General features: G+C 45.2%; 1 protein-coding gene across 1 annotated transcript in view; it reads right to left on the bottom strand.

Moving 5' to 3' along the window:
* The window catches only part of ARHGEF4 (Rho guanine nucleotide exchange factor 4), a 117,563-nt gene that overhangs the window by 14,347 nt on the left and 89,743 nt on the right, over nt 1-13,473 (bottom strand). The window contains exon 3 of the mRNA XM_007464449.1: nt 5,238-5,377. Coding sequence (XP_007464511.1) covers nt 5,238-5,377 — 140 coding nt within the window. The remainder of the gene's footprint in view (nt 1-5,237; nt 5,378-13,473) is intronic.

Raw genomic sequence — 13,473 nt, 5'->3', positions numbered from 1 at the left:
TTCAGCAGCTTTTGAAAAAAGCCCTATGTCAGGGACCCCGGGGGTTTCTACTGCCTCCCAGACAGAGCTTGCAACCTTAACCTTGCAGGGCTCAGACCTCATGTGCAAGCCTGTCTTCCCATCCACAGTGAGGAGCTCTGTCACAGTCACCGAGCTCCTCTGATGGGTCAGGAGGCAGCAGCTGAGGGGGCCGAGGAGACTGAAAAGCAGCTCAGAAGTGGGCAGAGGTTTCCAGGCTCCATGCTCAGCTCTGCGGCTCCTGGGGCAGGAGAAGCCCATGGAGGGATTACGTGCAGAGGCTGGGTGTTCCCTTGTGGGTGGCTGTATGTTCAGGTTCCCTGTGTGTGTGCCAGCTCTACATGCATGTGAGTGAGTAGAGACGAGGGTACCTGTGGAGGTCACCATCCTGCTGACGAGTGCAAGTGGACGCCGGGATGTATGTGCGCAGGTGGGTACCTGTGTGTGTGGCAGAGGAGGGTTGGGATGTGTCCAGAGAGGCTGTCTGCCCGCCTCAGATCTGAAGGTTCAATTGGGCCTATCTGTCTAGTTGGGGGGAAGAGACTTCTTCTTCTGCCCTGTTCTTCAAATAACTGGCTCAAGATTTTCTCCCTTCAAGCTCTCACAAGGATTGTGGGGACTCCCTACTGCCCCAAATCCCAGCGCTGGTAAGACTGTGTGACGCCTCTGGTGGGGTGTGGCTCGGACCCCTGACTTGAGTCATTGTGCCCCTGTGGTTGCACAGCCATCGGACACCCAGGAGGGAGGGCACGGTGGGCTGTGTGACTCAGGCCACCAGTCAGGGTGGTTCCAGGAAGCCACTGGTCAGCGCAGCACTGAGCGCTGTGGGTCTACAGGAACTTCCTGCTGCTGCCTGGCCTTGGGGGCGAGCTTCAGGACTTCAGCCACAGCCCAGTTCTGGGATTACGCTTGTGTCCCCTGTGCAGCTGAGCAGCCAGGGAGACGTTAAGTGGCAGAAGAACCTTGAACCTGGGCCGGGATGGAGGACTGAGAGGTGGCTTCTGCCCCACCCCGGGGCACCTAGCCTTTAGATCCCGGTGATCTGGGTGTACGGCAGGGAAGACAGTAGCAACAGTATTTGTGTGTGTATTTCATGACCAAAAACAAAGCCAAAAAAGCTTGAAAACAAAGGCGTAGGCCCTTGAAAGATTCAGGCTGAAAGGATCCAAGCCAGGGAGGAGTAGACGAGGCAGCAGGGCCTGGCCCGCCAGGCTAGCTGGGTGAGTGGGCAGGTCTGGGAGGGGCAGGACTGCCATGGAGCGGGGGTGACCTAGGTGTCCGGGACAGGGCTTCAGGAGGGTGAGGGAAGAGGAAGGCTGCTCTGGGCTGCTGGCCATGGGCACTTGCAGGCCTGGCGCTGGGGCCTCGAGCTGCTCCTGCCCCGTCTCTCAGAGACCTACATCCGTTTGTCACCCAGCTCAGGGCGCGCATGAGGGGTCTGGAGGCCTGACCAGTACTGGGCTCCTCCCTGGGGCCGGGGAGGGGGTTGCAAGAGCCAAGTCAGGTGTGGGGACAGATAGCCAGGATCACAGGCACCGGGGATGGCAGAAACTCCTGGAGGGAGGGTCAGTGCCTCCAGGAAGGGGCGGTTACAAGCCAGCCTCGCATCCTGCGGTGTTCTCTAAATGCTCCACCAAGAAGTGCTGGGAGTAGGTGGATGGCCAGACTGTCTTCTGTCCTTGGTGACCCCACGGCCTGGGGGCCCGGGCCAGTCCTGCTTCCCACCTGCTGTGCTGGCCGAGTTACCGGCAAAGCACCTTTTACGCTTTAAGCCCCAAGTTGGAGTACAAGCTTTATGTCTGTCTGCCCTCTAGTCTGGGTGTCATCTTCTCTCCACAGGATGATCCAGGAGCTGCCCTCAGCGCCCCCTTGCCCTCCTGGAGCAGGTCTACACACAGGTTTTGGAGGGGAGCTGGACATTCGAAGGCCCTCAGCTCCGTGCAGGAAGTGGGCAGAGCTGAGGGGAAGCCCAGCTCCACACGCGTGCTGTCCTCCAGCACAGCTTGGCCTGGCCCGGAGGGGAGACTGCAATCTGCAGGGCCTCCTGGCTGGGGGCCGGTCCCATCTCACAACTTGGGGTGGGGAGGTTAAAAAGAAACAAGAACAATGTCTTCCAAAGACACTGCCTACTTTCAGCCCTCAACTCTTCAGAAAAAAAATCCCTGGGCTAATAATGTCCTCAGGCCTGACCTCAGGGGTGACACCGGCTCAGCAGAGCATGGCCGGAGCTGTGGGAGGCAGGGAGAGGGTGGGAGGTGGGAGTGAGGAATTGGGCAGACAGGCCCAGGCCTGGGCCTGAGTCACGGGCACCTGGCGGGGTCAATACTGAAAGGAGAGGGGACACTTCTGGGCCCTGACGTTAACTCATGCTGCAGGAACTGGACAGTCACAAGGCACGAGGCACAAGTTAGGGGCAAGGGATACAGGATGAACAAGACACTGCGCCCCCTTCTCCTTCCATTGGGGCACATGCAGACGAGGCCAGGTGCCCACACACAGACGTGCAGTGCCTGCCGTCACTCCGGCGGTCAGCTCCCGGAAGGCAGGACGATGTCCTCTGCACAGCTCTGTCCCAGACCTGAGACACTGCCTGACACACACTAAACACTCAGTAACTGTGTGTCACATGCATGCAACACACATGCGCACACCTCACACTCAGATCTTCACGTGGTCACACACACGTGGCTCCTCATGTACCCAGGACACAAAAGGGCTTCGCTGTCCCTCTGCATCGCCTGCTCTTCAGGCCAGCTGGTTTCGGTTGCCTCCTGCTTAGGAAATTGAAGAGCGATCCCTCCTTAGGTCACCAGGAACTAGACAGTGTCCCAATTTAGAACATGACACCAGCGTATTCTTAGAAAATACAAGTGCACGTGTGAGTTTAGAGCAAGCCAGATGCTATTTGGTGTGGACTTCTCTCTGACACGTGTTGCTTCTATTATCTCCAAGCCTGAAACCCACACTGACCCCCAGTAAGCCTTCTTGCCTCACACGCAAGAGCTGTGCGTGCCAGAGGGGCCGGGGATGCAGAGCAGGACGTGCTGCTCTTGCAAGGCTGGGGGAACCAGCCTGTCATCGGAGAATCACATCTTATGTCTCTTTGGAGTTCCTGATAAGGTGAATCTATTTAATGCCGCCAAGGAATCGTAACGAATACAGCCTTTCCCGGGTACCCAGTACACCTGGGCACGGTGACTCTCCTACATGCCAGTGGGGCCCAGGGGCCTCATTCACCCCACACAGAGGAAACAGAGGACCGAGACGGGAATGACCTGCAGCAGGTCCTCCACTAGCCAGCAGCCCAGCCCCTGCCCCGTGTCAGCCTTGTTTCACTGGAGGGGCTCTGCTGCCTGGCCCAGCCATCCCCCTCCGTGACATGCTGCATCCTCACCCCACCCCGGGCGCTTGCCCAGGGTCCAGGGAAGACCAGCACCCTGGGAGCGCTGAGGGCTCTAAACACAGGTACAACACCACCACGCTGTCCACTCAGTAACCTCAAATACCAGGCAGCACCTTTGAACCAAACAGGAAACAAATTCTCTAAGCAGCTAAAATAGGTCCTATACAATTCATGGTCTAAACTGCCTTCATTGCCCTTGGCCAGAGCCTACTTGTTCTTCTAGAGCACTCCTGGCTCTTGGCTTTCGTCATCCAAAGCATCTTAGAATGGACAATTTTTTAAGGGCCAAAAAGGCACCTCCCCACCAGCAGCATGATGTGATGGACCAGATTCCACCACTAGGTAGGAGATGAACAGCTATAAAAAGTAGACACGAGAGCTCTAACGACGCAGCACTGATGGCCAATCGGATAACCCCACACGGACAGCTTTATGTTACTATTCCTTCCTCATTACCATCTGCGTCATTGGAGGTTGAGAACCCACTGCGTGCCACGTTACTTATGTTTGTCCGTCCTCCTGTAACCGTACGGTCATCCTATTTTACAGCTCAGCACTCAGAGGACTACCTGCTCAGATCTCCACACCTGGTCGCTGGCAGGGAGGAGCTCACATCCAGGTGGGAGAGACTCTCCCCCTGCCCCACATGGCCTCCCACCATGACTGGGCCCCAAGACTGAGGGCAGCTGAATCTTTAAGAAAAAGCAAACCATTCTCTGTGAATTCTGCTAAGATGATATCATTTTGGAGCCCCTTCCATTCAAAATAGTTTATGAGAAGCACTTAAAGAAAGGCTTCATATATTGGAAAAACCAACTTACTTGGATGTTTATTCCTTATGCATCATGGATTTTGATGAAATCATTATTTAATGGCTATTTTAAATCATCATTCAGAGCCAGGCCTGTGGGAAGTGCTGGTGCACTGGTGACTGTCAGGTAGGTAGTGAGGACACCACACTCCCAAATGGCTCCAGAAATGTCAGAAGCTGTTTGTACACTGATCTCCTCGTGAGGGGAAAATCTGCAAGATCGTGGGTGGTCTGATTCTCGTTTTAATAAAGCAGAAATACATTTATATCATGGCCAAGAGGAGAATGTGGTGCTGTTATGGACATGTGCTTGTGCCAGTTACCTACCACATTATGTTCAACAGCCTTCTCCAAATTAAGTGAAAAAGAAGGAGGGGAGAAAATAGAAGTATGAGTGAGAAAAACAGAGGAGTGTCCAGGTCTCGAAATTTCTCCTTCCTTGGAGAATACAAAAGGAGGACTTGGCATGGGGACCAGTTTTGCCTAGATAAAGTTTCGTACTGATTTCTTCTGCTTAGGTAGGAACAGTAAAAAGTGGTAACATATGCTACACAGTTGTCATAGCAACAGCAATACTCTTTAAGCTCTTGGAGTCAATAGGAAAGAAATCACATGCCTTGCCCAGGTCCTGCCCAGGCAACTGGTTGAGAGGTCAGGGGCTAAGCCCTGGCCTCCTTCCTGCCAAGCAGAGCTTCTTCCATCCAGGACGGCGTTACAGGAGTTACATCACAGGCCCTGGGTACCACACCTGCTATTCTGGGTTCCTGCTAGGCCCCTTGAGGGCAGAGGGGAGGGTCCTGGATTTGACAAGCTCTGCTCGTGGACACCACATTCTAAAGTGAGAGCCACAGGCTGAAACTGTGTGGAGTGCACGCCGGTGCCACTGTCATCTGCTTGCAACACAGACTGTGGACATCCAGGCCTGCATGAGTGTGCTGAAGTTGCCCTGATGGCCAGGCCATGCATTCCAGCCCCATCCCTTCACCCATGCAGCCCTGACCCTACCTCGTTGATGGCCAGCTGCTCGCCGCCCCCTCCAGGGTGGCTGTAGTGGTGGCTGGAGCTGTGCACGTCCTCGTACAGGTCCTCCTCACTGCCTGCCTCGTCCGCACGGAGCGCCGTGTCCAGAGCTCCATCAGGGAGGGCTGGAAGGAGACAGAGAGCAGCTGCTAAAGAGGAGCGAGGGAGGGGACACGCGGAGAAGGAGAGAGCCTTTCCGGGATAAACGCTCCTTCTGTAAGAGGAGGGAGAGGGTCTGGGAGCCAGGTTCTCACACCATTCTTGCTGCAAAAACACAGTCTGGTTGAAAAAGTGCACTGGTCGACTTTCACACATCACTGTAAATCACCTACCATTCAGTCCCCACCAGCTCTGTAAACAAGGACACACAACTATGTGTCGTGGCATGACACTCGAGTCCCCTCCTGTTGAATTCAATTCAAAACCACTTACCAATGTGTCAGGTATACATAGTATACTTTACCATACCTCATACATGGCATAAGGCCCTTAAAAATGCTAACAACTTCTTATTAAACATATATGTATATATCTCCAAGGAAATATACAGTATATACATGCAAATATTGTTTGAAAATTAATAAAAAGAACACCTGTGGCACTTATCATCCTGTTTTAGAAAATACCAGAATCTTAGAATTCAACCTCCTGTATATCCTACTCCAATCCCATTCCCCTCTCTCTCCTTTAGAGATATCCAATATTTCAAGCTTTTTATAAATTATACCCAGGCTGTCTTTGTTTCAGCATTTATTTCTGTTGAGTTTTGCATGGTTTGACCTCATATAAATGGAACCATCCAGTAACTTTTCTTCTCTGACTGGCTTTTTTACTCAACAGTTCATGTAGTTGTGATGATTCAGTCTCCCTGATGCACAGTCTTGCATTTTGTGAGTATTTGCAGTTTTGCAGGTGCACTGCACTGCTGCAGAACATCGGGTGTTTCCCATGCTATTGCTGGTACAAATGATGGTGTTGCAGACACATCCACGTGCCGCCTGGGCATAGGTCGCAGACTTTCTCCCAGAGTTTCCCAACCTCTTTTTCATTACTGCCCCCGCCCAAAGAGCCTTTTAGACATTGTTTTCCTATTGACCCCAATGAAATTTTAATACCACAAATATACTATATATTTTAAAGTCCTGTTGCTCTTTGGAGGTGCACAAACCATTGTAATAGCTAAGATTTTCGCCCTCTTGGATGAAACCATTACCCGTGGAGTGAATTCAAGCTCCTGGGTATAGACACCTAGGTATGGCACCCCTGGGTCCTGGGTATGCCAAACTGTCCCCTAAGCTATCCTATCAACTTAGACTTCAGACAGTGTGTAGGAATGTTTCCAACTCTACATCCTCCCAACTCTTGGGATGGGCATTGTCAGCCAGTTTCATTTTTGACAGGCCGATAGGTATGAAATGGGATCTTAGTGTAGTTTTAATTTAAAATTCCTGCTTACTAATGTGTTGAACATCTTATCTTCCATGTTTATGGATTATCTGTATTTCCTTTAATGTGAAGTGTCTGTCTATTGAGTGTTTATTTTTAATATAATCATTAATGTAAAAATATATTTCTATGTATGTATAGTTTATATAACATACACTTTCCCCCTCTATTCTGGATACCCATCTGTGCCACAAGTATCATCTCCCTGTTTGTGGCATGTCTTGTCTCTTTAAAAAAATTTTTTTTTAATTTTATTTTATTTTTGGCTTCGTTGTTTGGGTCTTGGTTGCTGCGCGCGGGCTTTCTCTAGTTGCAGCGAGCAGGGGCTACTCTTCATTGCGGTGCGAGGTCTTCTCACTGCAGTGACTTCTCTTGTTGCAGAGCACAGGCTCTAGGTGCACGAGCTTCAGTAGTTGTGGCTCGCGGGCTCTAGAGCTCAGGCTCAGTAGTTGCGGTGCACAGGATAAGTTGTTCCGCAGCATGTGGGATCTTCCTGGACCAGGGATCAAACCCGTGTCCCCTGCATTGGCAGGAGGATTCTTTAACCACTGCGCCACCAGGGAAGTCCCAAGATGAGGACTCTTTTCTAAAAAAGTGTAACCATAGCACATATCTAAAACAGACTATAGTCTACTGAAAGTTGTCTGTCATACCTTTTCCTCTAAGGCATTAAAAAATCTTTTTATTTTGAAATAACTATACAGTATAGGGTGTTCTGACTCTACTGCAGAGAGGTCCTGTGTCCCCTTCACCTAGATTTCCCCAATGATTACATTTCATATGACTCCAGGAAACTGCCCTTGGTATAAGACATGTAAATGGTTCTATGCCATTTTATCACTTGTGTAGATTTGTGTAACCTCCACGGCAATCAGTATGTAAGCTTTTGAGGTTGACTTTTTTCACTCAGGCAAATGCACTTGAGATCCATCCAAGTGGTTGCTTGTATTTTTACATCATTCCTTTTTATTGCTTACTAGTATTCCATGTAATAAATGTGCACATTTTTTTAAACATTCACCCATTGAAGAACATCCGGGTGGTTTCCAATTTTAGGCTGTTACAAATAAAGCTACTAGGAACTTTTATGTATAGCTTTTTGGGTGGACATAGTTTTCATTTCTCTGGGATAAATGTGATTGCCCAGGAGTGCAACTGCTGAGTCATATGACAGTTGAATGTTTAGTTTTTTAAGAAACTGCCAAACTATTTTCTAGAGTGGATGTGCCAATTTACATTCGCACCACAATGTATGAAAGATTCAGTTTCTCAGCATCCTTACCAGCATCTGGTATTGTCTCTATTTTATGCTTTAGACATTGACAGGTGTATAATAATATTGCATCTTGGTCTTAATTTGCATTTCCCAAAAGGCAGGTGCTGTGGAACATCTTTTCATGTGCCTATTTGCCATTCATATATCTTCTCTGGTGAGGTGTTTCTTCATGTTTTTTGCCTATTTTCTATTTCTATTGTTTATTGTTTTAATGTTGAGATTTGAAAGTTCTGTATATATTCTAGATATGAGTCCTTTGTCAGATACGTGGTGAAAGTTCTGTATATATTCTAGATATAAGTCCTTTGTCAGATATGTGGTTTGCATGTACTGTCTCTCAGTCTGTTGCTTATCTTTTCATCCTCTTAACAAGGATTTCACAGAGCAAAATTTTAAATTTTTTTTTTTTTTTTTTATGTGGTACGCGGGTTTCTCACCGCTGTGGCCTCTCCCATTGCGGAGCACAGGCTCCGGACGCGCAGGCCCAGCGGCCATGGCTCACGGGCCCAGCTGCTCCGCAGCACGTGGGGTCCTCCCGGACCGGGGCACGAACCCGTGTCCCCTGCATCGGCAAGCAGACTCTCAACCACTGCGCCACCAGGGAAGCCCAAAATTTTAAATTTTGATGAAGTTCAATTTATCAAATTTTCCTGTTATGGGTGATGCTTTTGGAGTCACATCTAAGAACTCTTCACCAAATCTTAGTTCCAAAAGATTTTCATTTATGTTTTTTCCTCTAAAACCTTTATAGTTTTACCTTTTACACTTAAACCTATGATTCATGTTGAATTTTTTTGTATAAAATGTGAGATTTAGGTCAAGGTTCATTTTTTTTTTTTAACATCTTTATTGGGGTATAATTGCTTTACAATGGTGTGTTAGTTTCTGCTTTATAACAGAGTGAATCAGTTATACATATACATATGTTCCCATATCTCTTCCCTCTTTGTCTCCCTCCCTCCCACCCTCCTTATCCCACCCCTCCAGGCAAGGTTCATTTTTATTGCCTATGGATGTCCAGTTGTTCCAGCACTATTTCTAAAAAAAAAACTATCTTTCCTCTACTGAATTGCTTCTGTACTTTTGTCAAATATCAGTTAGCCAAGTGGGGACATTACTATCAATTTTAGATAAATAAAAAGAATTATAAGAAAATACTAACAACTGAACTGTTATACACCAACAAATTAGATAAACTAGATTATATGAGTAAATCTTAGAAAAACACATGTCCTAAAACTGACTCAAGAAGAAACAGAAAATCTGAATAGACCTATAATTACCAGGGAAATTGAATTACAAACTTCCCAACAGAGAAAAGCCCAAGATTTTATGGCTTCACTAGTGAATTCTACTAAACATTTAAATAACAATTAATGTTAATCTTTCTCGCACCTTCCAAAATACTGAAGAGGAAGAAATACTTCCTAACTCATTAAAGCCAGACAAAACACTATAAAAAAAAGAAAACTGAAGACAAATATCTTTCATAAATATACATGCAAAAATTCTAAACAGAGGATTAGTATACCAGTAAACTACTAGTAAACTGAATTCAACAGCATATTAAAAGGATTATATATCTTGACTGATTAGGATTTATTTCTGGAATACAAGAATGGTTCAACATATGAAAATCATTCAATGTAATATACAACAGTAATAGAACGAAGGGAAAAAACCCTACATGATCAACTCAGTTGATGCAGAGAGAGCATTGATAAAATTCGACACTATTTCATGATAAAAACACACAAACTAGGAATGTCCCCAATATGATAAAGGCCATATATGAAAAACTCACAGCTAACATCATACTTAATGGTGAGAAACTGAAAGCTTTTTCCTTGAGATTAGGGAAAAGACAACGATGCCTGCTTTCACCGCTTCTATTCAACACAGTATTGGAAGTTCTGGCCAATTAGGCAAGAAAAAGAAATAAAAAAGTCATCCAACTTGGAAAGGAAAAAGTAAAATTATTTCTGTTTGTAGATGACACAATCTTACATGTAGAAAACTCTGAAGATCCATAATAGATTGTTAGAGTTTATAAATAAATCCAGCAAAGTTGGGGGATATAAATCAACACACAAAAATCAGTTTTATTTCTATATACTTGCAATGAACAATTTGAAAACAGATATATTTTATATTCCATTACAGTAGCATTGAAAGTAATAAAATACTTAGGAATAACTTTAACCAAGGAGGCAAAAGATTTGTACACTGAAAATTCCAACATTGCTGAAACATATAAAAAGAAAACCTAAATAAATGGAAAGACATCCCATGTTCATGGGTTAATAGATTTAATATTGTTAAGATGGCAATAATACTCAAAGCAATCTATAGATTCAATGCAATCCCTATCAAAATCCCAATGGCATTTTTTACAGAAATAGAAAAACTTATTCTAAAATTCATATGGAATCTCAAGGAACCCTGAATATTCAAAATTATCTTGAAAAAACTAAGCTGGAGGGCTCACATTAGCTGACTTCAAAACTTGCCACAAAGCCACAGTTATCAAAACAAGTGTGATACTGGCACAAGGACAGACATATATTCTATTGGTCTAATAGAATAAAATAGAGACCCCAGAAATAAACCCTCACATAAATGGTCAGTTGATTTTTGACAAAGGTGCCAAGATAGTCAGTGGGGGAAAAGACAGTCTTTTCAATAAAGAGTGTTGGGAAACTGGATACCCACATGCAAAATAATGAAGTTAGGTCCTTACTTAATGCCGTATACAAAAATTAACTCAGAATGGATCAAAGACCTAAACATAAGAGCTAAAACTGTAAGACTCTTTGAAGAAAACAGGGGAAAGGTTTTATGACATTGGATGTGGAAATTAGTTCTTGTATATGACACCAAAATCACAGGCAATGAAAGAAAAAAAATAGCTAAACTGGACTACGTCAAAATCTTAAAGTTTTGTGCATCATAGGATCGTTTTAAGAAAATGAAAAGGCAGCCCACTGAATGGGAGAAAATATTTGCAAATCATATATCCGATAAGGGACTAATATCTAGAAATATATAAAGAACTCCTACAATTCAAGAACAACAGCAACTACAACAAACTCATTAAAAAACAGGCAAATGTCTTGGGTAGACATTTCTTCAGAAAGGATATACAAGGCAGCTGCTGTGGAAAAGAGTTTGGCAGGTCCTCAAAAAGCAAAACATAGAATTACCATACAATCTAGCAATTACACTTCTAGGTATGTACCCAAAAGAATTGAAATCAGGGACTCAAACAGATATTAGTACACCAGTGTTCATGGCAGCATTACTCATAATAGCCAAAAGGTGGAAATAACCCAAATGTCCATCAAACAGATCAATGGAAAAACAAAATGTGGTATTTACATACAATGAAATATTATTCAGTCATAAAAAGGAATGATGCTCTGATACACACTACAACATGGATGAACCTTGAAAATACTATGCTAAGTGAAATGAGCCAGACACTAAAGGACACATATTGTATGATCCCATTTATATAAGGTGCCTAGAACAGGCAAATTCTTAGGGACAGAAAATAGATTAGTGGTTACCAGGGGCTGTAGGGAGAGGGGAACAGGGAGTTATTGCTTAATGATTACAGAGTGGGGTGAGGGGAACAGGGAGTTATTGCTTAATGGAACAGGGAGTGATGAAAAACTTTGGCCATATATAGTGGTGATGGTTGCATACATTGTGAAAATAATGCCACTGAATTATACATATAAAATGGCAAATTTTAAAACACACTTTATCACAATTTTAAAAATTAATAACATACAAAAAAATCTGCATTTTGTACTTTACATGGGTGAGTTGTATGGTATGTGGTTTATATCTCAAAAAAGCTGTTTTAAAAATTGTTCGGTTATCCTTGTTTGGCACTATTTCTGGATTCTCTATTTTGATCCATTAATTTACTTGTTTGTTCTTCTCCAATATCACACAATCTTGTTTTCTATAGTTGTATAATAATTCTTGAAATTTGGTGGAGTGTTTCCTCTTTATTCCTCTTTTTTAGAACTATTTTAGCCATTCTTGTTCCTTTGCCTTTCTCTATAAACATTAGAATAATCTTGTCTATAGTTAAAAAAAACCTTGCTGGGATTTTGGTAGAAATTGTGTCAAACCCATGTATTGATTTGGAGGTAACTGACATCTTTACTGTGTTGTGTCCTCCAATCTGTGGAATATCTCTCCATACTTAGATCTTTAATTTCTTTCAGTGCTGCATTATTTTAAAGCAAATCCCAGACATCCTATAATTTAATCTGTAAATACTATATAGTATATGTCTTAAGAGATACAGAGTCTGTCTCTCTGCCACACCTTCTTCTAGGAGAATTTAAAAATCAATCATCTCTTTGAGGGAATAAAACAGATTCTTTGTAAGAGTTACTACTTTTCTTGGCTCTCTCTTAGCCAGTCCCAGTTGAGGTCTCAGCAGCTCACAAAATGGTTGCCTATCTAGCAAACCTGCAGCCTGGGAGGAAAGGAAAGCAAGTTTCAACATGAGTCTGCCAATATTTGTATCATCATCTAATATCTAGCTTCCAGCACAGGGTCTGGGACAGAGGAGGTGTTTGCGTAAATGACGGAATTAGGAGACCGTTCACAGGAGAGTGAGTGGAGGTGGCAGTGGGAGGACCACCCCAGGACTGCAGTCAGGACACCCAGGCCCAGTGCTGGTCTGCAAATGGCCAGGGGGCAGAGCTAGTCATCTGTCCTCCGAGATGCGCTCAAACTCCTTTCTTACCAGCAAGGCCCTTGGAAGGTTCACGTGCAGTTAACGTACATGAAAGCATTAAAGGGTGTGGTCCTATGCTCCGCAAGCATCTTTGGGTGAAAAAATGAATGAGCACAACACGGCCGGGTCAACACAAAATCAGTCTTGATTTTGGATATTTAATTTTTATGTAGGAAGACAAGCCAGCTGTCTGATCCATTATGAGATTCTAATAATTTAGAACTTTTAGACAGCAACACAGCTAAGAATTCTGGATTCTAGACAAAAGATCGGCAAGGGCCCCTTTACCTCTGATGAACAGCACCCACACAATCTTCTGTCTCCACTTAAAAGGAAAAGCAGTGGTTCTTCCAGTGAGGAGAGAATGCCGCAGGGGAGTCTACTCTGTGCTGCCCTAGAGCCCTGGAGAAGAGTGGTTCTCAAAGTGGGTCCCTAGACCAGCAGTATCCCTTGGGAACTTGTCAGAGACGCAGTTTCTTGCCCCTCCCCAGACCTGCTGAATCGGAAGCTCCGGGGGTGGGGGTGGGGGCCCCCAGCAGGCTGCGTGACTTCAGGTGACCTGGTGCAGAGCTCAAAGTCTGAGACCCACTATTCTAAGAGCCCTTAACAAAGTGATTTGCTAACTCCCAGGAAATTCTGCTCCAGCACAGTCAGGGCAGACGGTCTTTTGGGGTGGCCGCAGGGCCCCTTTAGGAAACTCTAAAGAGCCTGGCATACAGTCTCAGAGTTGAAACAGG

This window comes from Lipotes vexillifer, unplaced genomic scaffold (genome assembly GCF_000442215.2).
Source record: "Lipotes vexillifer unplaced genomic scaffold, Lipotes_vexillifer_v1.1 scaffold20, whole genome shotgun sequence".
NCBI classification, from domain to species: Eukaryota; Metazoa; Chordata; class Mammalia; order Artiodactyla; family Lipotidae; genus Lipotes; species Lipotes vexillifer.
This window is presented reverse-complemented; position numbering and strand designations above follow the sequence as displayed.